Consider the following 27,365-nt stretch of genomic DNA (forward strand, 5'->3'; position numbering starts at 1 on the left):
TGTAGAGTCACGTTTACTCGTGCCAGCTGAATGGAAGCCGAATGCTCTATGGTGTGAAGCTGCTCTGAATACATCCTTCCCTTTAGAGAAACCCTTAGCTGGTCAGTGCTCGGGCAGTCACAGACCATGCATTTCCAGGATTTGGGGAAGGCACTAGAGGGTGCTGTGCTGAAAGAGAAGAAAACGGGATTTGTATCTGCAGGAAAAATCATCCCGACGAAGAACCACTGCCTTCCGCTTTTTTCCTCTGAGACCGTGTAGGGCTCTTCCTGCAGTAGCAGCCGTGTGCCTTTTTACTAAAGGAGGGGATCAGTAGATGCTGGTTTCCCTCAATCTTACACAAACTGACATAAGGAGTGTGGAGAGAAAGAGTGCAACCTGATGTATAAATATGAGCTAGGATTACCTTGACATTAAAACTGTAAAAGCTTGGTTGGACATTATTAAATGCACCTTTTTTCTTAGTAAATGCAGGCCCTGGGGGAACCTTGGGTGGGGACATGGGGACACTGGAAGTGCTTGCCCTGGCTGTGTCTCTGTGGCCTGTGACAGGACCATCTGAGCAGGGCTCCTTCCTATCCTGAGCTGGTTGGATACAGGCCAGCTTGGATCCAAAAGCTGGGGCTGTCATCAGCACCATAGTGCAGTAGGCCAACAGGCCTGGCAGGATAGATGGATGCTAGAAGATGGCTCAGAGCAAGTCCAGATCTGTTTAGAAAAGGCTTTTAATTCTGTGAAATCTTCCGTGGGCTGGTTCCGAGGAGCACAAGTGGTAGGTGAACCCTCAGCCAGTAACAAGCAGGTGCTGTGATACAGCAAAAGGTGTGGGGAAGGAAACCAAAGCCCTTTGCAAGGCATGCTTTAGGCACCTGTGTGATACCTGTGATAGAACAAAGATTGACTTTAAATAACCAGAGACTCAGGAATTAAAATGCTGCATTTACATTTCTTGTTTCTTTGAAGGTCAAGATGAGTTACCCTCATTCAATATATTGGCAGATGCATTTATTAATGTATAATTTATTTTCTGTGGGGAACATAATGTTCTTGGGAACCTCTCTATCATAGAACAGTTTGGGCTGCAAGGGACCATGCACAGGGATACCATTCTCTAGATCAGGTTGCCCAGGGCCCCATCCAACCTGGCCTTGAACACTCAGGGGGATGAGGCATCTACAGCTCCAGTGTATCTTCTGTGCATCTTCAGTAAAGGAAACGTAGCAATCCAGGAGATGTTTAAAGTAGCAACACCCCCTATTTTTGTTACCTCTTCCATTTCAGCAGTTTTCAAATGTTTTACGTTCTGGGTCACAATGTACAGCTGGGGGAAGGAACAAGAACAAATCTCTAGTTGCATTTTTAATGTTTGTAACTAGTATATGAAACAAATCCCAGTAGAGTTCACCAGATCAGAGGGAAGCTCAGCACCTGCTGCCCCCTTCTCTTGCTGCACAATTCTTGACTTGCTTCTGGCTACAGCCTCAGTGGCTGCTGTAGGAAAATCCCACCTGTGGAAGAGGCTGTATATCCTTTTATTACCAGGCTGTTTTACTAGTTAGCTACTCTTTCCATTTTCTCTCCTGTTGCCTTCAGCAGGAATAGGCAGGCTTGAAGAGAATCAGATTTTTTGCATTCTACCAATGCCAGTGAACCTAATACAGTCATAGAAAAATGAAAAGGTGGAGGCAAATCAACAAAAACAGGATCCTGTAAGAATCTGGACTTCTTGATTTCTCAAGCAGCTTGTAAAATTCCAGCTTCACCAGTATAAAGGCAGCCAGGGTGATAGATGCTGGCTCTTCACAGCTTACAAGTTTCACATCTCTTGAAGACTTGCAGTTGAGATTGTGAGCATTACTTCTCCTAACAGTGGAAACCTTTGGCTGCTTTTTTTATTCCAAGTATCAGTATTCCTGTAGATAGGCACCTTGCTTACAGTAAACAAGTGCCAACATCAGTGTACCAGAACACGCAAACTGTAATTTGCACGTCTAGACTTTGTTATTATAGCATTTTAGTTGCAATTTATCCCAGACACACAAGTCAATGTAATTTTACACTTCATTATGTCTGCTGCTGCTTTCCCACATAAAATCAGCATTTAAAAAGAACTGCAGAACTTCAGAATACTAAAAAAACTCTGGAAATGACAGTAGGTGCCAATCTGTAGAGCAAAAACCATTTTTCCACAATGCCTCCCTCTTCCCACTAGTCATTAGCTATTCATAACAGGGTTTATGCTATTTCTCAGATTTATGAAATTACAAGATACTACTTTTTATTAATAAATTACTCAACCAAAAGGTTTTGAGCCTGCAGAGGTAGCCAGTTACACATAAAGGAAAGCAGAAAAGCAATCCTCAACCTAATCTGGGTCTAGAGAGACCACAGGCCTTTCCAACTGCTCCAAATTTCCTATTACAATGTGCATATTTAAGTAAGAGATGTTTATTCATCTTACTGTATTTTTCCCCTCCCAGTATCTGACAGAAGATTAAAGCAGGTCATAATTATCCCTTTTATTGCTTGACAAGCTCACAGTCAATGTGACTGGTGATCTGAAGATTGTCTTTAGTGTACTCCAGGCACAGCTTAGATAGTGCTGACATTCCTGACACAGCAAGCTCAACACAGAGGAACTTCCTGAAATTACGAATGGCTTGTATTTATCTGTACTTCCCAGCTCTGTGACCTTCAAAGGACATACAACCATTCACATGTAATTTGTCCTTACTGCTCTATTGTTCTGCAGGCCTTAGTGGATTACCCAGGGAGATTTATGGACAGCTAGCTACATGGGATGTGCAGGCTGTTCCAAAAAAACCCAAACAAGCCTAACCCCAAAACCCCCCACCAACAAAAACTACCTTGTCTTTTGAATAGTGTTCCCTCCTGCAAATAAGTGGGATTTCTGAAGCTCCAAACCTGCATCATGAAGGATGAAGCAATCACAAGACCAGCTCAGGGTGGTGGTTGAATAATAAATATAAATTAGGCTACTACAGCAGGCCATGATAATAAGGAAATGAAAACATTATTTAATATGGTATTTACTTATTCATTAGTATTAAAAAAAAAAAAATTTAGAGCGCCCTGGGCATTACGCTGCAAATGCACCTCGTACTTGGAAACTGTTGAAATGCCTGAATGCTTAGAAAGATGTATAAGCTACATTCAGGAGAAAACACCATGCCAGTCATTTTCAAAAGGGTCTTTCCATAAATTACTTTATTTCTCATTAAATGAGCACAGAGTCATTACCATATTAATAACAGATATGTTTATTATTACATATCCATCAGTGCGGCTTTCAATACCACTTGAAACATGCAAATCGTCCTAAGGACGAATCAGTTTTCCAGTGCTTCTTATTTAATACACAACTGCAAAGCCATTATAAATTACTGAGGAGGTATTTGGTTAAAAAATAAAATAAAATAAAACCATACTGCCCATACCATGAATGTATTCCTGCTACAAAGCAAGAGTCTGACAGCATTTACTGAAATTCCTGAATTACCTAGAGCTTTTGCTTTTTTTTTTTTTTTTTTTTTTTGCATTGCCTACACATCTCTTGGCTTATGAACAAAAATCAGTCTTTCTTTGTAAGAGGAATTCTCATTCAAAGATTGTACTTAATTTAGAAAATGCATCTAGCATCTACAATACTTCAACCAATTAAAATTCAGTAAAAACTACTGATATACAATAGTTTTTTAGAGGTTTCTTTTCTTTAGTTTTAGGTTTCTACATTTATCGACATGGCAATAATACAATTATCTCAAATTAAGGCACTAAAAGAACAATGTAAAACCAAGTAAAAGTGTTCTAAGAATAATTTACAGTTCAAACAGTGCATATATTTCTTAAATGTTTGTTAACTTAATGTACGTTATCACTTAAAATTGTAAGGCAATACATTATACAGTAATAGAAATGATGTACCCCAAAATATGCTTCCAAACTCGGTGGTTCTTTTTACTGTTAGTTTCTAATGCCTCTAACAATAAAATAATTCAGTATGGCTTGGCAAAAATGCATAGATTAAAGGCAATTACTTGTTTTCCCCCCTTTACAAACCTGCTGCATCAGTATTTTGTAAAGCATAATGCAAAATATTTAACACTTTGATCCATTCCATAGTGGGTGGTTAAGATTAAGGCTGTAAAGAACTCTGCAGTGAAGGCACTGAAGTTCAAGTGATGAGGCTTCATTTTAAGCTAGTTCTGCAGTCTTCAAGAGCACAACTTAAGAGTCTTGAAAGCAATTGCAGTCCTTCTCATTGAGAAACCTTCCTCTTCTACTCCGTTTCATATGCTCATCTTGACATAAATATCCCCTTCACAGGGTTAACAGTCCTTTTCTTTCACTGGTACGAAGAAAGTTGGCTGCATTTCATCGTGACTGACAGGCTTTTTTAAAAAATCCAAAAAGGCAGCACCTTTTTAATACACCTAGCTAAGCTTTATTTGCTTTAACTTGCATTACATAGTAATAATTAATCTAATCTACCTTGAGGCAAACCCGCAATTAAACACCCTCAGCGTGCTTTTGTGCCAAAGCAAGGAGGAGACAGTAATAGCAATCTTAACCCTGAAGCCTGTGATAGTTATGCTGAAAGGAACAACAGCCCGTCTGCACTGCTCTGTGTGGTTAAAAAAAGCCCTGTTTCTCTGACTGCATCCCATGAGGTTCCATTAAGCACTGTACATGTGGTTAGCTGGAACAAAGAAGAAAACAGACAATTAATAACAAATATAAACATTAGCTTCATAACGCTAGTGCGTGTTTGCCAAGAGCTGCAGTGAAGAAAATACTTTACTTGAACCAATTTTTTTTTCTATTCACAAGGTACAATACTAACATCATACATAGATCATCTTCCACAAACTGTTCTCAGTTTCAAGAACATTAAGCAAACACAGAGAACACACAGATTTTACTGCAGATATTACTGCAGCTTTACAAGTAAGCAGTTAAGAGTCAACAATCATGGGTGTACTCATGGCAAATGCAAGGTGACCCTCTTTCACTTGCAGGACAAGAAAAGGCTCTCTAGGCTAAGACCACGCACATGCAGTTGCAGAGCTCATCTGATGCACAAGAATTGTGGCTGGTTGGTTGTTTCCCCTCTTTAAACATGCACTAACTTGATCAAGTGCCCAAGTCCAACTATATTAAAACAAAACCCCTCAGCTGTGCTAATACGTGAATAAACCAGCAGACTGTAAGCTATGAAGTGTAGCTTCCAATCTCGAAGCAGTACTGCAAATGCCAGCGAGTTCATCATGAAGTTCTCATTCATATTCATTAGTGATAAGTTATTAAAATGAGGAATAGAACTTAAGATGAACTTTTGTATGTGAAGCTCCTTTCAATGGGTCTGAGACACCCCTCCATGAAGTCAAGGAAGCACTGCCTACCAACTGCAAAGAAAGGTGGGTCAGACCCTGAATGAAATGTACTGAAATGTCTTCAAGCATGTGCTCAAGTCTGTATCCATTCAACAAAACAGTTAATGTCGGCTTACATGGTAGGACTCCATCACCGAGAGCAAGTTCTGCTATACTGTCTGACAAGAGAACAATTTTCAGATACTTAGTAAAAGCTAGACAAGTATATCCCATAAAAAACATTGCTGCTTCTCTTATTCCCACACCTAGGTAAAGAGGATGCAGCATCTTGAGTTCATAGAGGCTGATCTAATAATTGACTGGCCTCCTGAGAGGAAAAGAGCCTGCTGTTCCTCCACTTTATCACCTTCCTGACCCCAGGAGAGCATCCTCCTACTTACCTGTCCTCAGCTTTGGCAATCACTGCACTTGTTAGTGCACTGATCCACTCAGTAGCTTGGCACAGTAAGTCTAAATTTTTTTGACAGTCAGGAAACTGAATTGGGGACCTTCATGGAAGGGTCCAAAATGGACCATTTACAGCACTTACCTAGGATCCAAGGACAGAAGAGAAGGGAAAGAAGACGGAGAGGGAAAATCCTCTCCTTTAAGTAGCAACAAGCTGTCAGATTAGCTCAGCTGCTGTGCTGAGCTGCCAGTTAAGTGTTCAGTATATAAGATTCACTGTGAATTTATTTAATAAGATAAATTTAAACACTGGTACATTAGAAGTGAATTTTCCTATATTAAATCTATTGCCTCTTCTTTTTAAACACACGGGACAGAATATATAGTGGTATCAGGGATAGGCTGGGCATAGTCCATCACAGCAGTACTTGTCTAGTTCATAGATACAATTTACAAAAAAAATTTGTCTGAGAAAGCCACAAAAATGTCCACAGTATAACTGCCAGAATGAAAAGTTCCAACCAGGCCTTTTTCTAATGCTTCTTTGCTCAGAGTAACTCTGAATCTTTTCACCATTTGCTCGCATTGCTCTGCCAGTGCCATGCAGCCCCACTACACTGCAGTCAATCCAGTGGCAGCTGTCTGATGGGGACAGAGAGTGTCACAAAGCCACCCAAGGAACTCCCTGAGCATCAGGGAGGTGCAGGAGCCCCCATCTGCCTCCTGCACACGTCTCCAGGCACTGAGACAGGCAGGAGCACACACACGCACCCAATACTCCTGCTGCTCAAGTGCTGTGCCTCTCTAAATGGCTTATGCTCAATAGAACTTTCTCCACCATCAGAGCCTACAATATGCAGCACTAAAACAGAGCTTCCTGTAATTAATTATATGTTCTAAGAAGCTCTGTCAGTATTTGACATCATCAAAAAGCAAGATATCATCAAGTTCACTAGTTGGTTTTGGGGTCAGTCTAGAAGAGTAATGTAAATGTTAATTGTTTGATCTGCGCCACAGTTTGTCAGATAAATTCAAGAAGCCAGAGAGATAAGATACCATGCACTAACCATGTACTAACTTCTGAATTGACAGAAAACCTTAGAGCTTTATTTCTTCCCAAGAACTTGGAAGATCTCCTTGGGTGATGGAGAAACGTGTGAGCAGAGGTTGTACACCAGGGCAGATGGAGAAAACTTATTTGGAACAGCTGATCTGACATGACATTCACTCGTGCAAGACCATCACCACCACCCTTCCTCCTTTCATTCTTGAGGCTCTCCCCTAAACCACTGCAACTTCGGAACCCAACAGAAATCCACAGGCTTTTCTTCTGTGGGGTTAGGGTTGGATTCTTTTCGTTGTCATGCTTTTGGCTTTCCTTTAGTCAAAACATTCCTGGATTAATTTTCTGCTGAAAAATAGATCACTTCGCTCTGGTAATCTATGAAGTATGAACTGACACAAGATAAAACTCAGGAATGTGCAGCTGTCCTCCTCCTGGTGCTGGTGAGCCATTAGACTCATGGTATCATTAGGATCTTAAAAAGAGCTTTAATTATGGTGTTCCTCATTTTTTTTTTTTTTAAAGTAAGTTCAATTCCCTACTTGTGTATTTCTGTGACTCTCTAACACTCTCACAGGACAATGCCAATAGGATTAAAAACATAAACAGTCTGGATAATTGATGTTCCCAAACATACCCATTCCTTTGTTACTGTAACCTTTCAAATATGCAAATCTATTCCTTCTATAGCAGATTAGCTGCACACTTGTCCTTGCTAAAGGCAACTCCAAACCAGCATTTCCATTAAGACAGAGTGAAAAAGAATCAATTAACTGATTTAAGAAAATGGATTTTTCTCCCATAAAAGTGTATGGATGAAAGCTGATTATTACAGCTACCAGAGGACCTCACAAGGATAAATGGAAAGGAAAGCATACTCAGAGTACAATTCAAAGAGTCTTTTGGAAGAGAAAGTCTACAACTCTAAACATCTAAACGTGAAATAAGGAAGTATGCACTATCCTTACCCAGGCAAGGGTTGGCAGGGAGGAGGAAAGAATCTGTACATTCAAGACCAGAGGATGATTTTTAAAATGTACAATCAGCATCTTTCAGCTATTGTTTTAGATTATCCAATAACACATCTTAAAGATACAAGTAAATGACATTAAAATAATTCTTTCCAATCCCACTAGCTGGTTGGTTGGTTTGGGAGGAATTAGTTGTTCTGTTTATTTTGGGGTTTTTTTTTACTGTCCAAGAACACTCCCCTCTTCAAAAGATTCTTAATTTAACACCTTTTTGGTAAGCAATGTTGACTAACATTATGCAGTGTCACATTTTTAAAACTGTATCAATGATTTTTACATCATCAGTTCTGGAGGTTTTTCTACCCAATCCTTTTAAGTAGCAGTGTGATATCTTTTTCTTTCAGGCTTAAGTGGTCCAAGACTCACTGAAAAATCTTACTTATCAGTCATGGAGCTCTTTAACCAGTTCTGGTATCCTTGTCTGTCTTTAGTAACTAGTTTTTAAAATCCTGATTATCACTGAAATAAATGTATCATACAATACATACAGCACTTCATATTTTTTTCAGCCATAAAACAGGAGTATTTCTTCAACAGTCCTACTGTAAATAAAGATGATGTTAAACAACAGCTATTAATTATGCATATTTTAAATTTAGCAGGTAAGACTAAATTTAGCAGGTAAGACTAAAAGTCTTACAGAATCTGGCTAAAGCCTTTGGAAGTGTCTAACATTTTTCTGTCAGTCTTAGAACATTTCCTTGGACTGAAGGAAAAATTAAGTTTGGAAACATCATGAAGCTTTATAAAACCTTCTGAAGCTGGGAGAAGTGGACGTTTTTTAGACAAGACAGATAGTTCGACAAGATTCTGTTGTACAAGTACCCACCATGTAAGTACATAACCAACATGGCTGAGCCCCCCCTGAAAGTAACAATTACCAATTTGTCTTTATTTGGTACAATGCTGAAGATGCTACTTCATTTAGTAAGCAACCCCTAATTTTACAGTCTTTTTAACTCAGGTGTGCTTTTCCACTGCACTCACCCTTGTTTTCCACAGACTTTTACAGTAAGGAAAAACTGCCCACTTCCCAGGAAATCTCCTCACAAATCAGAAGTGTTTCTGTATTTCAGAACTTCAGCTTGATTAAGTGCTGGTGTTGAAAAATGTAAAATTACACCATGATTTTGTTGTATTCCTCCCATTTGAACTGTAACTGGTAAATTGAGACTTTGTTCAGTGTTTGTGACTATGGCTTCTCTCCCAAGGACTCTGGCACAGCTACAAATAATCTTAACTGCTGGTCACAGCTTTCTCTTTATGTCCTCCTCATGCTGTTGCATTATCTCGAACACCAAACTGCCCACATCACTGATTTTTATACTGACAGCTTTGTATTTGGGGCCTAAAGTGATTTTCCTGGATGAGATTATTTTAAGGGCCTTCACTCAAAATATTGCTATCTCAAAACTATGATCCCTGGGAGTGTTCAAGGCCAGGCTGGATGGGGCCCTGAGCAACCTGATCCACCCTGGCAGAGTAGGATGGAACTAGATGAACTTTAAGGTCCCTTCCAAACCAAACCATTCCATTTCGGATGGAAGTCTTGGGGACAAGAAAATCAACTCCCTTTGTGTCTTTCATATTTTTTTCTCTACTGTTCCCTTCAAGGAGGATGTTTCATGATACACCCACTATCTTTGTACATGCAAAAGTTTGCTTTTATTACATTTCATGCCAGGACTGTTTGGTAGCCCTGCCAACCTAGGAAGACTCTTTCCTTACTGAGACACTAGTTTCCGTTCTATACTGTCGATTCAATCGGTTATTTGGGGAGAAAACAACACACATACTGTACCAGAAGCTAATGCAGGTTAAAATCAGATTACAGTAACCTAAGCATTAAAAAAGTGTATTTTACATCGTGTCTTGGTTAATGCATAGGGTCACAAATAGCTTACAGAAACAACTCCTGGAATAGAAGACAACAGGGAATGAGTAAGCAGGGAAGAAGAATGGAATTAATACTTAAGTGGCCTCACAACAAAAGAAATGGCCCAACAGAATCTGTAAATTTCTCATTTCAGCCCCATTTGCAGACGACTTCTAGATTATGCAAGATCTGAGTCAATCCATGGATGAGATGACTGTGGATCATCCTTGCTGCTAAATGCCATTGCTGACACATCTGCTGAGCCTTGCCTTTAGACAGGAAAAAAAAAGGCAACCAGCTCCCTTCCAACCATTGGCAGGCCAGGTACCACCTCCATGGTACCTTTCCAAATGTGAAGAACAGATAAATTTACCACAATAACAGGAGAATTTTGCTCCTTCCTTAGGGATTTGAGCAAAGATTTAGATCAGCCATTCAACAGCCATTAACTAGGGAATTATTTCACAATTTCACATGAAGTAGGATTTATAAACTGAGATTTTTTTTCTTTTTTAGTCAAGAAGATCTGTAGTTTTTGTAGCTTATTTCTCACCTAGTTTTTCCAGAAGTATTTTTAACAACTTTTCGGAATGACTGGTTTGCTGAGGATCTTGTAGACAAAGTTCTAGGAGAAGCACGAACAAAAGTAGATGGTGGCGTCTTAGGGATCTTCTTTACTAAATGAGTCACCCACTTCTTCTGTTCATCTTGACAGGATGCCAGTAAGAGCATATCTCTTGCTGAAGTTACATCGTAACTCACTACAGGGAAAAGGAAGATGATTCAGTGAAAATCAGGGCTCCTCACCAAAGTAAGAGTTATGACACACCAACCATGCCACTGGAAGAACAATGGCATCCAGATAAACTCTTGTACTGGATTTGTTTATCTATTTTCGGAAGACAACAAACAGCAGGGGAAATGATGAATATAATGTTTTTCACTATTTGTCATTCTGCATTAAGATTCTTGAGTCTAACATGAATATTCAAGAAATAAGAAATTTACGCTAATTACAATTTTAATAAGCTGGAAGGTTGTGTGGGTGCCTTATGGCCAAGTTCCAGAGTACATACCCTGAATGCTCCACTTCACAGAAGCACAGAGAAGAAACCTTTACTCCAGTCTGTGATGCAAGGTTTTAGCAGAACTTGCTGATGTAGCCACTGCAATTGTCCCTAGCATAGGTCAGGTATAAGGGAGTGGTCTGGGCACCAAGGAGCTGCCCAGTACTTGGGCACAAACCTGTAGGGAACAACCTTATGCTCTCAGGGCCTTCAGCAGAGCCCCATCAGTTACACCACCAAAGGCCTCCCTACAGAGGTTTGCCACAGCTGCCTGCTCATAAGCAGTGTAACAGCCTATTGCTTTAATAGCAACTTTCACATCTAAAACCATGGAACTTTAGGTTTGGGTTTCATTTTAAACTGAAGTGCTTTTATTCACCTCCAATAGTTTAGCACGTGCGGCTTAATCACGCAGAGAATACAGAACACCAAAAACCATGAGTATACCTTTGCATGGTGCAATTAATTCCTCCTTTTTATCCAAGTGGTCTCTGTGGCACTTCACGTGGCATCTTCGACATTCTAGGGCAGCAGGGGGTTTAAAGACATGCCAGAGAGGTTTGGCACAGGCCTCACAGTTGGCTGGAAAGTGGTATAACGTGGGAATAAATTCATGGCCTTTGTGATTTAGGAAATTTGTCTTCTCTGCCGGCTGTACTGGTTCTACCTCCAAATCCTTCCTGCATTCCCCCTCATTAGCATAGAGAATCTGAAAAAGAATACCGCTGTGTTACTGCTGAAGCACTAAGTACTTTTATACCCTTTTCAAAGAAGCCACCTCTTTTTTTCAAGAGAGTTAAATAGACAGGAGAATATATTTCTTTTTACCTGGAATATTTTAGGAATTTCTTCAGTTTCAGCTCTATATACATCTCCTTGAGTTACAGGCCGGACATGAAACAGCTTACTGGATTAGAAGAAACATGCATCAGAAAATGCTAAAAGGCTACATGTATGTTTCAGAATAACTATCAAACTGCTTTGAAGTTCTTAGAAATTATGCAAGCAACATGACCTTCTTCAAGGCTGCAATATGATTTCAGGAACTAATTCATAAACCATATAGATTTTGTCTACCCAGGTAAGACCAAAATATTTCACAGCATGGAAAGAGGGTTATCTTACAATGGACTCAAGATCCAGCATGGTAAATTTACTTAAGATAAAGGCTTTCAAATACTTCCTCAAAACACTAGGAAGTCTAACATTATTGCTAGAAAAGCTTAGTGAAAACCTGGATGGAAGTAACCATATTAAGTAGAATACTATGCAGTAGTTTTTTTATTAAATCATGTTATGAGTTGATAATCAATGCCAAAACATCACAAAAGGAAATCTGGGGCACCAGCTGTCAAAAATACTATTAAAATTGGAACAAACATTATCTTATACTGGGTCAAAACTCTTAAGTCCACCTCTCCCAACCTCCTGTTTTCAACAGTAGTTGCAGCAGATGTTTACAAAAAGAGAGAAAGAAACAGTTCAAAGGGAAAATAACTTTTCCTGGTTATGAGCAACTGGCAGCTTAAGCACTTCCTGAGTTTGAAATTCCTTCCAGACCACTGTATTTGTTAGTCATTGATACAACTATTCATGAATTCTAAAACCTTTTTTCAATTACTGCTCTGTAAGATCCTATAATGTCAATCAGCTGTTCAAACATCACAGTCATGTACGAGAGATGGGCTTCAGTGATATTTGACACAATTTTCCTCATGTATAACCAATGTAAAGGAATCACAATTAATATATTTTATCACTTTAAACAGAAAACAGCTGGAAAAGTTAGAAATGCTTTGAACTAGAACAGCAATGATCCTTTCTCTTTTTCTCTAACTTTTAGCAATCATAGGACAAAAAAAAAGTACTGTCAAAGTTCTGTTAATGGTATGCTGAAATACAGATAGACATTTTCCAACTAGTATGGGAAATTAAAAATTATGTATAGAATTTTTATTTCGAGCTTCTGGATTTGCTATCTGCTATTTCACACACAACACTCTTGTCAATTTGTATCAAAACTAACAATAACTTTACTTACTCTATATCTAGTACCATAGATGGATTAGACTGGTCCTTGTCCTTTTCATCATTGTAGAACAGTATCTTTTTACTGCTCACCACAACATACTATGGAAAGAAAGGGTAAAACAGTTGAAATTGCATTTTAAAAAGCAATTATTTATCCTAATGTGTTCCCACATGCACATAAAAAGCCTGAGTAAATAAAAGGTTTCAAATTAACATCAAGAGATGTTTATATCATCCTGCAGGCACCTACACTATTGACAGCTGTGCAATGCTACAGTTACAGTGACTGCGTTGTCACTGGATCACTCTAAAATGCTTGTGATGACTAAGTCCAGCTGTACACAAACTCACAAATTTCAGTTGCTATTGGCAGGTTACTATGAAAGTTACTGTTTCACTGAGAGTGACACAGTGCAAAAATTATCACTTATTGATAATGTTGTAAACAACTTCTCTAGTTCTCCAGGCCTGCAGGACTCACTGGTACTTCCCACAAAACTGCTGGTAAGCTAAAAGAGAGTCCCATGGCTCCTGCTATTTCCTACACTTTCAATTTAATGGACTGGTAAAAAAAAAAAGAGCCAAAATGAACCAGCAGAAACAGAGGTCTGGTACCCAGGAATACACTGAGAGAGTTAAGATCAAACACCTCTAACCTAAGCACTTCCCAGTAAGTTCAACACTGGAATTCACTGCCTGCTGCTCTTCACTGGGAGTCGCAAGTCCAACATCTTTGCTGGAACTGTCCACAAGCATAAACTCAGTGACAGATGTGGCTGTTCTTCCCCTCCCCCCACCCCCCCCCCCCCCCCCCCGCAGTTTCAAATGTTTTAGAAGGAACTGAAAGGTATGAGGCACTAAAGAGCATTAAAAGGAGGTAAACTGACAGCTCTGTCTATACTGATCTCCAGCTTCACATGTAATATAACCCAGAAGGAGGCGAAAGGAGAGAAAAGCATGAGAAATGACTGCACCAATAGTTCATCTTGAATTCCAAGTACTGGCAGGTAACTGGATGGCTTTCTGCACAATGCAGATGCTGATAATTTGAAACTATGTTTACTCCTTCTACAAGGGGAGGTTTCAACCTCATTTTACACAGGACTTGAAGCTGACCTCAAAGCCTGAGTATGAAAGTCATCTTAAGTTTATACAACAGTGTTTGTAAAATGTACAGTGCAAGGTGTGAGCTACAGTTGTAAATCTCAATTACTGAAATGCATCTAAAAAAATCCACAAAAGGGCATTTTGTCACAATTCCTTAATAGAAAGCCTAATCAACTTGAGTAAGTACTAAGCTGAAATAGTGTGAGCCTCCTGTGATTCTTCCTATTGAAGAAAGACTGTGCTTCAATTCCTTCATCCACTCCAACAGAAAGCTAATGCCTCTTCCATCTTTGAAGTGTGCACCTCTGCCTTTCAAAGATAAAAGGAAGCCCTTAAGATGACAACTATCACAAATGCAAATTCTGACTGCAAAGGAATTCAGTTATCACACTGTATATAAGCCTTGGTGAAAAAACAACTAAATGTCACCAAAAAGAGTTATGTACAACAGCCTCAATATCCTGTTGTGAACATATAAAAAAAATCTTCTGACAGTAGTTCTGTTCTACAGTGGTTTTTGAAGGATATTTTACCAACTTCACTTGGGATGAAATTAAGCTCCAGATAAAAATATGGCTAACCTATTTTAGTGTTAGCTTTAGGTATAACTGAAGTGTTTATTCTCAAATATGTTTTCCACACTCACCCCTTTCTAACTTAAGCTAAATAACTCAGAGGCCATGGGACAAAAACAAAAATATCAGTGCTACTGACATTTGAGTCAGAAATGCAGCAGCTCAAGTTGTAACAACTCAGGCACCAATCCAATTGCTAATGTAATTTTGCTTTTTCTCTAAGTTAATCTGGGCATGCCTGTATTTGAGGTTGCATACCTCCCACCTTCCAAATTCTCCTGCACTTTCAGTTTTGGGATGAGAAGCACATGAGGAAACTGACTACGTGCCAGCCTGTTTCAGCTGCAGTACAGTTCAGCCAACAGAATGCACGTGTAAGTGAACATGGTCCCTCACTACTGTGTCTCACTGATACGAACCTAGTTAAGGAACCTTATCAGCACAATTTATTTCATGACTGAGCCATCCATCTGCAGCTCAAATTCCTCCAAAGTGTGACCATATTCAAACTAGGAAAGTGTGAATGGATTAACTGCCTAAAATATCTTGAGGTAAGTAAATATGCCTATACTGGGCATGCCTAAAGAAATTCTGATAGTCTTTCACTGAAGAAGCTGCATTTATCAGGAGTTTAAAATTTCAATTATCAGAGAACACAAAAGTAATCTCCATTTTTAAAAGACAACCATAAAAGGCTGCTGAAGTATTCTGACAGGAAAATGACACAGTATTTTATATAATCCAGAACAGAACAAAGCTACATGATCCGTGCCCAGGCATGGTCAATTCTATAACAAGAGGAGTCAAGCAGCTTTAGCTATCAAACAGATCTACAGGAAGCATCCACCATTTGGTTTTGTTCCTGATGGTGAACGCCTTTTTTGTGGGCAAAACACCTGCTCCTTCTGTATACTTTTGCTATTAATATTGCTGGTTTTATTGTGCTTGTCTTAGTCTTGCTTTGTGCTTTCAGTAAATTGTTAAGTCAACCCATAAATTCTGATTTTGTTCTTCCCTTACCCAAAAGGGAGGGGGGAAGGTGACTGGCCATTAGCTGAAATAGGGCAGAACTTAACACTCACTCCCAGCAAGCCAGAATAGGTGGTGGTTTTAACTTACAGACAAATCACCAAGGTCTGATATTGACGTAAAAATAGGCAGGTCTGGAACTCAAAACATTTGGAGTGTATAAAAAAGGCCATGTAAGCCCACTGAAAATAGCAGTACTTCAAAGAAGGAGTTCAGCAGCTAAAGGCCCAATACAAACACTTAAGTGCTTCTTTGACAGGAGTGAATCCCTTCTCCTTTAAATTTTATAGGAACCACTTCTAACTGTTGTAGAATGTGAATGTAAACAGGAACATTTAAGAAATAACTTTCAACAGGAATGAGAAAGTTACTTTAAAAGTGTCATGAATAACTCAGTAATTCCCAGTAGCAGTCTTTGATTATAAGGAAGAAGGAGGAAAATAAACTGTTTCATACAAATGGCTTTTAAAATTTAAAAAATTCTAGAGACCATGTTCACTTTTGTATTTAGTTGTACTAGAAGATGTTCAAAGGGGGGGAACTGAAAACCCAGGAAAGATAATCAGAAACTGGTTCTTAAGTATCTCAATTTGACGTTTCAAAGAACCAGACCATAACCTTTGCAGAGGAAAAACAATACTGCTTTGTTTGGAGTGGGAGTTCCAGCACAGAGATCCAGTTTCTGAGAGTAAACCAGTTCTTTTCAAGAGAAACAGATCATTTTAAAGGTAAGGGAGACAGAAACATCCTTGGAAATCATGTGTGGCAAGATACAGTGTGATGCACTCTTCCATGACCTTCAGCACATTTAAGTGTGGTGTTCCCTACTCTCTGGTGCCAAGTTGCACAAAGAGGTTCTTTTTCCGTAACAGAATTATAAAGAAGTAACTCAAAGAAGAAATGTGATTTTTAATGGTTCCAAGATGCTCACTGTAAACCATTTCCTCCCCTGTTGTAAATTTGCACAATGTCATTATTAAAGATTTCATACTGAACTTGAATTTTCTTGGGTTTTTTTCCTTCAATAATGTACATACACTAAATTACTCTTAATTATTTTGTTTGTTTCTTAAATATGAGTTGTAAAACCAATTCACCACCTGCCTAAAAACCTTTCCAAGGAAATTGAGGAAGAAAGAAAAAAAAGATGTTTGTACCTGTTTCTTCCAGCCATGCCGCTTTATATTTCCTTTGTTCGGTACTGAAAGCCAACCTTCAAGTCTTGATTCTGGTTTTAAAAAATGCATATTTAATAATTTTGTGTATTTGTAATAATAAAGCAGAATAGCACAAAAGCAAACTGCTACTAGAAAGGAAGATGTACTACATGCAGTAATGGGCAATTACCTATTCAGCAAAGCAGAATAAAAAGCACAGCTAAATAAAATGAAGGTATAAGCATTTAATTCATGCTGCATCACAAGCCAACATCTGATTACACAGTTACTGCACAATAAAAGTAAAGCCGTTTTCCTTGATGCCAACATCTAACACTGTATGTAAATAGTTTGCAAAGAGCCAGGCAGGAAAAACTTTGCTTTGAAAATATGTTACAGTTTAAATTAAGAGATTTTCAATGTAAACATAATTTAACATTCAGAGGGGCTGTATGAAAATACTCAGCAGGAAGATGCAGGAAGTAAAACAAATCAGATCCACATTTTCCATGGGAAACAAAAAAGGGAGAGAGAGCACAAGAGCAAGCAAAGCTACATGGGTGTCCCATTACTCACAGAAGATAAGCATAGGAGAAAATTAAATAAGGAATGCAGGAAGAATCAACTAGATATAAAGAATAAGAGACAAGTGTTTTACTCAAATTTTCAGTGAAAAATTCTCCAAAGAGAAATGTAGTATCATATTTTCCCACCATGAAACTACTGAAATAATTTAGCATGATACAAAGAAGGGCCACAAGAAAATTAGCATTCTGCCTAATGTGGACTGTTGATTTAAAAAGCCCTTCCAGCTAACTGAGAGTGGTTTCTAAAACTGAAAATCATGAAGCCAAATAATAGTAGCACTGAAAACTTCAAAAACATTAAGTTAAAATTTTCTGAAACACTCTGCACAACTATTTATGTCCTAAGGAGCTAGTGGTTCCTTTTGTCCTTCGGGAGTAACTCTATATGAGGTGTATCCCAGCAAGCTCTGAAATGCATTCAAATGTATGGAAGTTATTGTCCATGTACTTTGCTATGTAGAATTACAATGAGACTGACAGCCTAGCAAGTCATTCAAATGGGGCACGTAAAAGCTCTTCCCACATTAGCCTTACAGGATACAATATTTAGAAACTATAACACTTAGAAATATGGAATAATTTCCTAACATTTCTCCACATGGAAGAGAATCAAAATACTGGGGATCACTGAACTACTGAAATCAACTGGAAATAAAGCATGTTAGCAGAACTAATTCCAATAAGAAAGCTTCCCAGAAAAACGAAGGAAATTTGTGCCTCCCTGCCTCCCTGCATCTGCATAATAACTATGGGGATTGGAAGGTAGGGGTCTCCACCCTCCCCATCCCTACTCCAGACTCTCCTCAATTCTTGATACTCGGTAGCTTTGGGAAAGAAAACCTACTTCCTCCATGTCTACAGGCCTCACAGATAATGCTTACCTTGTTTTGAATACTTTGATTAATTTTTACATTAAGAGAAGATTCTTCCATTTTTAGAAATTATAGAAACATCCTAAAACTCAAGTTTCCATTGCAAAACAAAGTGATGAATTGCTAATAAAGAACAAAGTATGGGTGACTGCAGTTCAAAAGGAACACAGGAAGGATGACTTGTTCAAAAAAAAGAAATACGCATGTGTTGAAATAGTGGCATTTGAAAATCTGGAAAGATCCAATGACGATGAATTTTAAAAGACACTTATAGAGACAGTAGGAATTTTTCCAGGTTCCCTTCTATTTCAGCACGTTCTGAAAACAATTTCAAAATAAGTAGGAAGTAAATGAGGTATTTCAAATTAATCAGTTGACATTCTTTTCTGTCTCCTACAAATCTATTTTAGGGAGCAAATTCTGTTTGAATGAGAGACTATTTCTGACCTGTGAATAACATCTTGCAGTTGAAAGTAACAGTTTCCAAACGTACTCCTTTTCAACAAAGCTTAGATTTGCCTGGAACCAAATGTACTCTTAAAAGGGTAGATGAGCTCTTTCATTCCAACCTTGCCACAAAGGTTCCTCTCAAGTAATATTTATAGTGCAGTTTAATTTCCCTTGACGGAGTTACACAGCACAACTGCAAATGTTCATCTGGCCATTTCACAAATATTTGATCCAGAAGAATAATATTTATGAGTGTTCTGATTAAGTAATTAAGAAAATATGGGCTATCTAGGCTATGAAAAAGAATCTTCCATTCCTGTCTTTAGAAGTAGGCTCAAAACTATTGCCTGCAACTTCCCTGTATTTTGGAAAGAATCCCAGAATTGATACCTCATATTTGCAATCCAGAAAATCCAAGATAGGCCTCAAAAATATCTGACAGCTAGCTGGATCTGAATAGGATATGAAGAAAGAATTCCATAAAGGCTACAGATCTTATAGTTCCCTCTGAATATATTTTAAATGTAGATTTGCATTCTAAACATCTCCATGGCTAGTATCCACACCACCAGGATTCATAGGGATTCAGTATGATAAGAGTTCTAACAGTAAGACTTCAATCACACAAGGCAACCATGACTGTACTGATTTATGAGACCTTTTGTTTTTCTGGAGCTAAGAAATATGGGTACTTTCATGAACAGCAGAACATCTCTTTCAAATGTTCAAGAATTCCTACTCCTAAGAGCCTTCCACAGCAACCAAAAACCTGGAGATACTACCTTACTAACTCTTTCCAGTGTTCCAACTTGATTACTTCCTTCTTCAGACTGTCTTACTATAATTTCATGTGGATTTCACTAAGGATTTCTGACTGGAACTTGCTTTGGGGTTTATTCAGGTTTATTCAGGCTACTTGCAGGTACCTCAGGAAGTTCTGTCTGAGTCCAATAAAACTGCTGGCTGAAATGCTTCACATTTATTATTCCACCGTATCTTTGGGCAAAACATGATTTACAGCATATGCTATAAAATATTATGTGCTGCAGTTAAACCTGTAGGACAGTTGAATTGCTTAAATGATCTTGCCAATCAGATGAAAAGAAGCAATTCACAACAGGTTAAGTGCCCTGTAACTATTAGGAGAAAAAAACCCCTCAAGTTCCTGATTATGGTCTGTCTTGGCAAAGAAGAATTCTGTTTACAATCATGCAAGCATAAAGACTCCCTAAGTCCAGCCAGGAGGAAGAGGCATTCTAAAGGCATCATTAAAAAGCAAGTATCTCAGCTGTTTCAGCAAGGACTCTATTAACACTGGGGACACCAACTGAGCTGCTATCTGAATCAATAATCAGGAGTGAGAGTTACAAAACATGCCTAGAATTGAATACAAGGAAAAACCTTCATCCACATAATGATAAAAGCCTGAGAATAGCCTGGATTGTCTAAAGGGGCCAACCGCCACCTTGGGAGAGTGTAAGTTACCCTAGGATCTACCAGAATTTGAGGGAGTATTTAGGTCAATAACAGAAAATAAACACCTCCAAGTGAAATGCAGCTGTAAAGTGTGCTACCATATGAGTTCTCTGTGTCTACCTCTAAATAGAGAATTTTTTTTCCTTAAAATTTTATGAGTATAAAAATTCATTTTACTGATTTTTCTCCTCAATTAAACCAAAGACTGCCTATTGCCAGATCTGTGACCATGGAATCATTCTTTTACACATGTTTGTATTATTTTGTATCTTCATTTTTTCCTCTGGTGATGTTTTTATCACGACAGGAAAATGAATAAATCATACTATAATTACTTATAAAATTCAACCATTTATTTGCTGAAAATTTTTTAAGGAGTCTCTTTGCCTTAAGAACTGGTGCACCAGCGGGAGAATCCCACTGACTACTCCTCACATCCAGCTCTTAAACAAGATGCTATTCAAGGTGCTCTGAAGGAATGGCCAAGTTTAGGCTATGGAATTGATGGGAACTTGGCACACAATTGAAGACAATCAACATCATGTAACAAAACTGCAGCAAATGAGCTGCTGTAATATGTCACCTTCTGTTTTGTAATCTAATTACTTGGTTTGCAGGAAAGTAACTATGTGTTGGATAATTTCCTCTTTCTGTGGCATGGGCTATTTCTACTCAGAAGTCTGGATTTTTTTCTTGTCTTTTTAATGCTACTGCACTCCTTTTTTGCCCTCTGCTTGGCTCTTTCACAAGTGTGTGAAATCTGACTATACTAATGTCACTTAATCTCTTAATTACCAAATCACTTCTTATTCAGATTCTGATCAACCCAGAAACTCATTCAAAAAAAAAGAAAAAGGCAGCAAGTAAGGACATGATCTAAATCTAGAGAAGTCCTAATAATATGTATTGGAGGTCCTACCTGTATCACACAGTAAAACCAGAAGCACAACTGCAGTAAAAATCAGAGGCATGTGTAGAGAAAAGGGCAAAAAAAGAGAAGAGAAATGAAAGGCTAGCAAAAAAGAAATAGTTGAGGGATAACAAGTAGATACCTCACCCAAGAACACCAGAACTTCCAGTAACTGTGATGTTCTAATTAACAATGGAAATTAACAGCTGACTTGAAAAGATCTTGCACAGACTGAAATTTCTGCCTCAAAACTGAAGCAACAGGTCATGCAGCCAAAAGCCTGACTACACACATCTCCAGAGGTAAAACTGAAAATAACCTTCCTTAATGAGACAGACAAAGAAAGAACTTCCTCCTCCAGTCCTTTCAAGATCTGAGATACAATGGCTCATATTGACACACTACTGCCCTTAGGAAAAAAACAGGGAAGGTATCTATGCCCAGATGGAAGCATTTGTATTTTTCATGTAATACACAGCAGCCATTAAACGAAAATGGATGAGATGGAAAGAGAGGAAGTTCAAAACTTCTCCTTTGAGGAGAAAAAATCTGGCCTGTTTTGCTGTTGAAAAAAACCCTAAAGCTCTCAATTTAAAAGAGTTCAGAAATTTTCTACCAAAATTACGAAGCACGATCTTCTTCAATTAGGAGACACTTAAAAACATAAGGCTTCATCCCAAATTGTAATTTGAGGGGAGGAAAAATACCACTTTAATAAGCAAAATCCCTCTGATTTCTTTTTTATCCCTGTTAAATAAATGGAATACACTGAGAATGACTATCTAAGACAAAAACTCCTGGAAAGTACTGATATTTCAGAAATACCAGAAGGAGCTCCTAGCAAGTGACAGCAAAAAAAAAAAAAAATGTTCGTTAACCAGTCTAATAGTTCAAAGAATTTCCAATGGAAGTTTGCCTTGAAGATGTTGTCAAAAGACAAAATCTTTACAAGATGGCAATTTCCAGATGAAACTCCAGAGTGCAAAAGGCTTCTTGAACAAAATGGAAGTTGTGAAGGAAAAGACTATACCATTATCTGAACAAAAATCTATTCTAAAATGAAATTCATTAAAGTATTAACTAAAAATAAAGATCTAAAAATACACTAGGGGAAGATAGGAAACAAAAACAGACACAGAAAGGAGTAACTACATCAAAACATGTACTAAAACTGATAACCTACCTGAAATTCCAATCACTAAGACTTCTGGAAAAACTCTAGATTGTGGCAATTTGAGCAGCATGAAGTGCATTAACAGGAAAAGAGACATCTAAAATTATTCTATTTACTTTTATCTGACTGCTCATCCACTAAAGTCATAAAATACCCAAAATAGTACTCTGGTTTTGTATGTTTAAAAATATTTTTCTACAATAAAATTCAGACTTATCGAAAACTTATTAAAAATTTCACAATTAATTATAAAAATTACTTAACTGTAGTAAAAAAAGATATACCTAGCTATGATGTATGGAAATTGTCAAGCACACCTGATTACCACTGAACTTTTTTTTTCCTGTACTGAGAGATGCAGAAGTGGATCATGTGAAAGTAGTAACTGATCACAGTTTTCAAACACAGGGGAAAGGGAGAGGTAAATAACTGATGAGTCTAACAGTGGGTCTCAAAGTACAGTGCCTGGTACTGACACATGCAAATGGCTGGCTACACTGTATTATTTGTTCTTATTTTAATCCGCTAAATCAGAGTACCATACAACCACAAATTCATTATGGAAACTCCTACAATTATTTTTCACATCAGCAAATATTGCCAGTTGTCACAGAGCTGCTACGTGACTGAGTAAGAAAAGACAAGATCAAGGCAATTTTGCATTCAAGATCTAAAACACAACTGTGATGTTGTAGACATGTTGGCCCTGTTTTCTGTTCACCAAATACTGCACATTGTATTCACTGTATTTGAAAAACAAGAGATGTAAAGATACTCATTCTACAAATGTGCATATAAACTATGCTAATGCCATACAGTGGGAAGTATGATGTGAGAAAAAATTAAGACTTAAATATAAGCTACCAAGGTCTGAAAAAAAAAAAACCGAACAAACAAAGGAAGTGGAGATGTGATATAGAATTAGACAGTCAGAAGATTTTTAAGAAGCAGTAACTTGTTTGGAAACAATACCTTCCAAAACTACGTGTATGCAACAGGGCCAAGTAGTTCAAATATGCTTTTCTCTTACCTGAAAGATTTCCATCTGTTTCATCTGTTGGAAGGCTGGCAACGCTGGTAGAATCCATTCCTTGCTGGAGGTCCATAATTTTCCTTCGTAGTTGCTCTATGTCACTCTCTTTACTATCCAGCTGCATCTGAAGCTCGTTCCTGTATGTAGATTCTTCTGCTAGTTGCTGTATTTATATACACACATGCATAGTTACTGTGTTACCAAAAGTACAGCAGCCAAATATTTTAAAAACAAAACTCATTACTATTTTTTTAATACATGTAGGTACTTTTGATAGAAATGAAATAAACTATTACAGTAAAAACTTTTGTTTAGCTTTGGAAGGAAAAATGTTAAATATCAAAGATCCAGTGATGTATTCACGCATGAGACAGTCAGATTCATCTACTATATTACCATTTGTTATGAAAAGGAGACCATCTACCAGTGAAATGAACAGACAGTTTCCTGCCTGTTAGATAGTATTCAGGTTTTTAATCTTTGTAATATATCAGTAAGTTCCACAGTCAAGAATTTTGGGGAAATGAATGAGAACAAGCACAGTTGCACACGTGTCAAATTCTCTGCTTCACTAAACTCCTGTTTAGCCTAGAACATGTGAAAACTAATTTGTTTTCAAGTACATTAGGAACTATACATTTTCCCTTTGGAGATGATTCCACAATGTGATTAAAAAATTAAATTATTTTACCGCTTGCATTTCATTGAGCTCCTTTTGGTATTTCACTACCATCTGATTGAATTTCTCTTTTTCTTGATTAAGTTCTAATTGAAGCTTTCGGTTTTCCTTCTCCTTCTTCCTCAAATCTTGCATGTTAGCTTTCTTTCTGTCTATTTTAAAATCTTTCCGATTCATTATCTCAGCCAGTTTGTTAACAGCCTGTTAAGAAAAAGGAGAACCAGCAAGAAAAATGATATGTGCAGCATGTTTCACACAAAACTTCTCAGTTCCTCTAGTTATGAGATTTGATAAAAAAAAAAACCCTTCACCAAAATAAATGGCTCTCACAATCAAAGTAATACTGAAAAGTACACAACATCAAAACTTATTCTTTCAACTGTAAATTTAACAATGCATAGTGTACATCATGGTTAATACAAGCTTAATTTCAAAGAAACTAAGAGTTAGTTCACAAAAGCAATAAACCTGAAATACTTCTGTTACTGCAAAGTAATTATTGCTATTAAATTGCATAAAACGTTATACCTGTGTCTTCAGAGTTCTTTCAGTGTTTATGTTCTTCTCATAATGCATTCTAATATTATTGATTTCCTCCTCTTTTTTCATTTTGTAATCTGTTAAAATAATATTCAACTTTGAGGTATTTTAGTACAAAGTAAATATTTTAAACCTAATTACTTCTATAAGTGCATATTTTTTCCGATTCTGTTTTCCTATTGTTTCCCTTTTTGAGCACAATACAGTTTGCAAAGACAAAGGTTACCAGTTTAACGCTACTGCAATGACAGAAAATTACCAGAAGGATATATCAGAAAGGCACAAAGATGAAATACTAAAGCCAACATCAAGCCCAAAATAATATGGAAGATAAACAGCAATGTCTCCTTCCACTTCCCATTTCTCCACATATGCTTCAAATTCAATTGTGCTTCAGAACAGATCAATTAAAACTCCACACGACATACCTTCTTCTTGTTTCTTAAATTTTTCACTGATCTCTGTATTTTCCTTTGTTATTAAATCAACATCTTTGGTTAAAGTGTTATTAGTTTCTTCCAGCTACATGAAAAGAAACACATTTTAAAATAAAGAACTTGGCATAAATTCTAAAAATATAATACTATTATTTTAAATACCCTTAATTCTCTAACAACCATTTACTTAGAACACCTTCTACCTATGTGAACTTTTAAAAAATGCTACTATTTTTCTGTGCTGTTTTGATTTACCAGAAAGCTCAAAATACACCTGTCCCAGAAAAAAAAAAAAAAAAAAAATCATTGCAGAACTGACAACACTGTAGTATATAATTAAAAATCAACTTAAGTTAGACTGTCAGTCATGGAATGTGGACACTTTCAATTAATTTGCTGTACTTTAGAAAAACTAATATGTAGAGGTCTGATACCTTGAATCCAGACAGAAAAGTAGCTGACAGGTGACAGAACTACAGCATTAAAGGCTAGAGTAGATACAAGGCATTTACTGCTAAATAATTGTCATAAATCATAAAAATCAGGATAAAAATAAAACCAAATCTGGTCTAAGACAATGTAGAAATAGGTAAATATGTACAGAGCTTGCAAAAAAAATAAAAAAGTTGGGAAGGAAAACCACGACACTTTGAATATGCGAGTATGTTCACTGCCACAGCCAGGATCATTTAACAAATATATATGAAAAACCAGACATAACTGTATTCCTGAACAAAGTTTTTGTTTGAAGCCTATGCAAATGCCTGTGTGTCAAGCTGTCTGACAAAATTATCAGAATATATGAAACCAAGAAAGATATTGGCAAGAAGGTATTCCTTTGATGCCACAGAAATAGTCTTCTAAATGGTGCTTAAGAAATGGTGGTATTATGGAGATCTCAAGCTTATAAAAGCAAATTCATGAAACAAACACTATTTGCACTATCTTTACACAGGGATGGAATATCCACGGTAGCACTAACAGAAAGCTTTGAGCAACTGAGCCAAGTTCAGTTACATCTGGAGCTTTACACCCCCAGGATTTTTTAAGAAAACATGCATAGCTGATGCTAAATGGGAAAAAACAACAATGATAAAATAACTATGGTACATATGGCATCCTATTTGAGACTTCTCAGTTAAAGATTTATCAAGCTCATACCAACACCCAAAAGTTATGCTATAAAGCGTATTCAAAAATTACAGTTTGAGTTTTGGCTTGTGGGTTTTTGTGACTCTGAAGTGGGTTTGTTTTTTTTTTTAAAGACTAAGTTACTTTTCAGTAAGAGTCTCTAATACACTGCTCCACAAAGCTACAAGATTTCAGTAATACACTTGGCAATGACAAGAAGTAAATACAAAAGGCTTAATAACTGAATTATAGACATTCACTTGATTTTCTTTCTGGCTTCACCTCAGATTAATGAATTCTGCTTTTTAGGGAGGTCACATGATGAAATTAAATGTTTAAGGTTCCAATGAGCCCAAAACTTAAGATATTTAATTAATTATCACTTACTATCACAACAAGACTTTAAAAATTAAAGCTATGAATTTCTGTTTCCAGTTGGAAGGGATTTATACAGGTATTGATAACAGTTAATTTACCCTTCTTATGATGATGTCCTTATCAGTCAATTCTTGCCTGTGCCTTGATGCAGCTTTTTTGCTTTCCTGATTCAGTTCATAATACTGTTCTTCAGCGAGTGCCCGTGCCAACCGTTCCGACTCAGCTTTGGTTTCAGCTAAATCCAGCTGGGTAGCGAGTGCTTCTCTGTAAAAAGGACATTAAGATGCCTATGCAAAACATTCCAAATTTTCATTAAGACTATCAAACCCAAATTATATCACTCAGCTAATGGTCATTATCTTAGTTTCTTAAGACAAGCAAGAGTTATAAAACTTCATTCTGTACACTTGTATCTTTTGATGGTCCACACAAGCTACAGCAGCAAGCTCACTATTTCATTAACATTTCAATCATCCATGAAATACCAAGACACATTCTCCTCCCTTTCAGGAACAGAAAATAAAATTGAATTACACGTACAGAGTGGTCCCATCAAAAGATACTTAACCCACATTTGCCCATTATCACAATTCCCATAGTTATATCCAAGTGAGAAACATTAATGATAAACATAAGATTGCAGAGAATAGTGAGGGAATAGAATACAGAGAATCTATAAAAAGAAGTAAGAAAATAAATAATTAACCCCAAGAAGAATAAGGGAAGTCTTGGCTACCTTCTCTTCCCTCCCCATTTTTTTATGTTGGTTACCACTTCTGAACAACTTTGCAGAAACACATGTATTTTCCTCCTACACCATATTTATTAGCACAATATCTTTTCTTTCTCCCTTTCTTAGCCCACCAAAATGCTGTACAAAAAGAACACTGTACATAACCTCAGTTTTTCAATGCTGATGCTCAAGCAGAACAAGAGACACAGACTTTAGAAAAAACTGTAC

The 27,365-nt window shown here is 37.4% G+C and overlaps 1 protein-coding gene across 3 annotated transcripts in view; it reads right to left on the bottom strand.

Annotated features, from left to right (window-relative positions):
• Positions 1-3,275: 3,275 nt before the first annotated feature.
• ROCK1 (Rho associated coiled-coil containing protein kinase 1) overlaps positions 3,276-27,365 on the bottom strand; it is an 85,781-nt gene continuing 61,691 nt past the window's right edge. Inside the window, exons 23-33 of one of the 3 annotated variants that reach the window (XM_082292654.1) lie at positions 26,503-26,668; positions 24,887-24,980; positions 24,447-24,535; positions 23,931-24,119; positions 23,237-23,402; positions 16,738-16,808; positions 12,880-12,968; positions 11,667-11,745; positions 11,286-11,547; positions 10,325-10,532; positions 3,276-4,720 (exon numbers count right to left, since the gene is read on the bottom strand). In XM_082292654.1, coding sequence (XP_082148780.1) covers positions 4,717-4,720; positions 10,325-10,532; positions 11,286-11,547; positions 11,667-11,745; positions 12,880-12,968; positions 16,738-16,808; positions 23,237-23,402; positions 23,931-24,119; positions 24,447-24,535; positions 24,887-24,980; positions 26,503-26,668 — 1,417 coding nt within the window. In that variant the 3' untranslated portion in view covers positions 3,276-4,716. Of the gene's footprint in view, positions 4,721-10,324; positions 10,533-11,285; positions 11,548-11,666; positions 11,746-12,879; positions 12,969-16,737; positions 16,809-17,313; positions 17,363-23,236; positions 23,403-23,930; positions 24,120-24,446; positions 24,536-24,886; positions 24,981-26,502; positions 26,669-27,365 lie in introns of those variants that run through there. The other 2 variants (XM_082292655.1, XR_014226901.1) reach the window with 2 other exon arrangements.

Source organism: Coloeus monedula (assembly GCF_965178545.1).
Source record: "Coloeus monedula genome assembly, chromosome: 1".
In the NCBI taxonomy this organism is placed as follows: domain Eukaryota; kingdom Metazoa; phylum Chordata; class Aves; order Passeriformes; family Corvidae; genus Coloeus; species Coloeus monedula.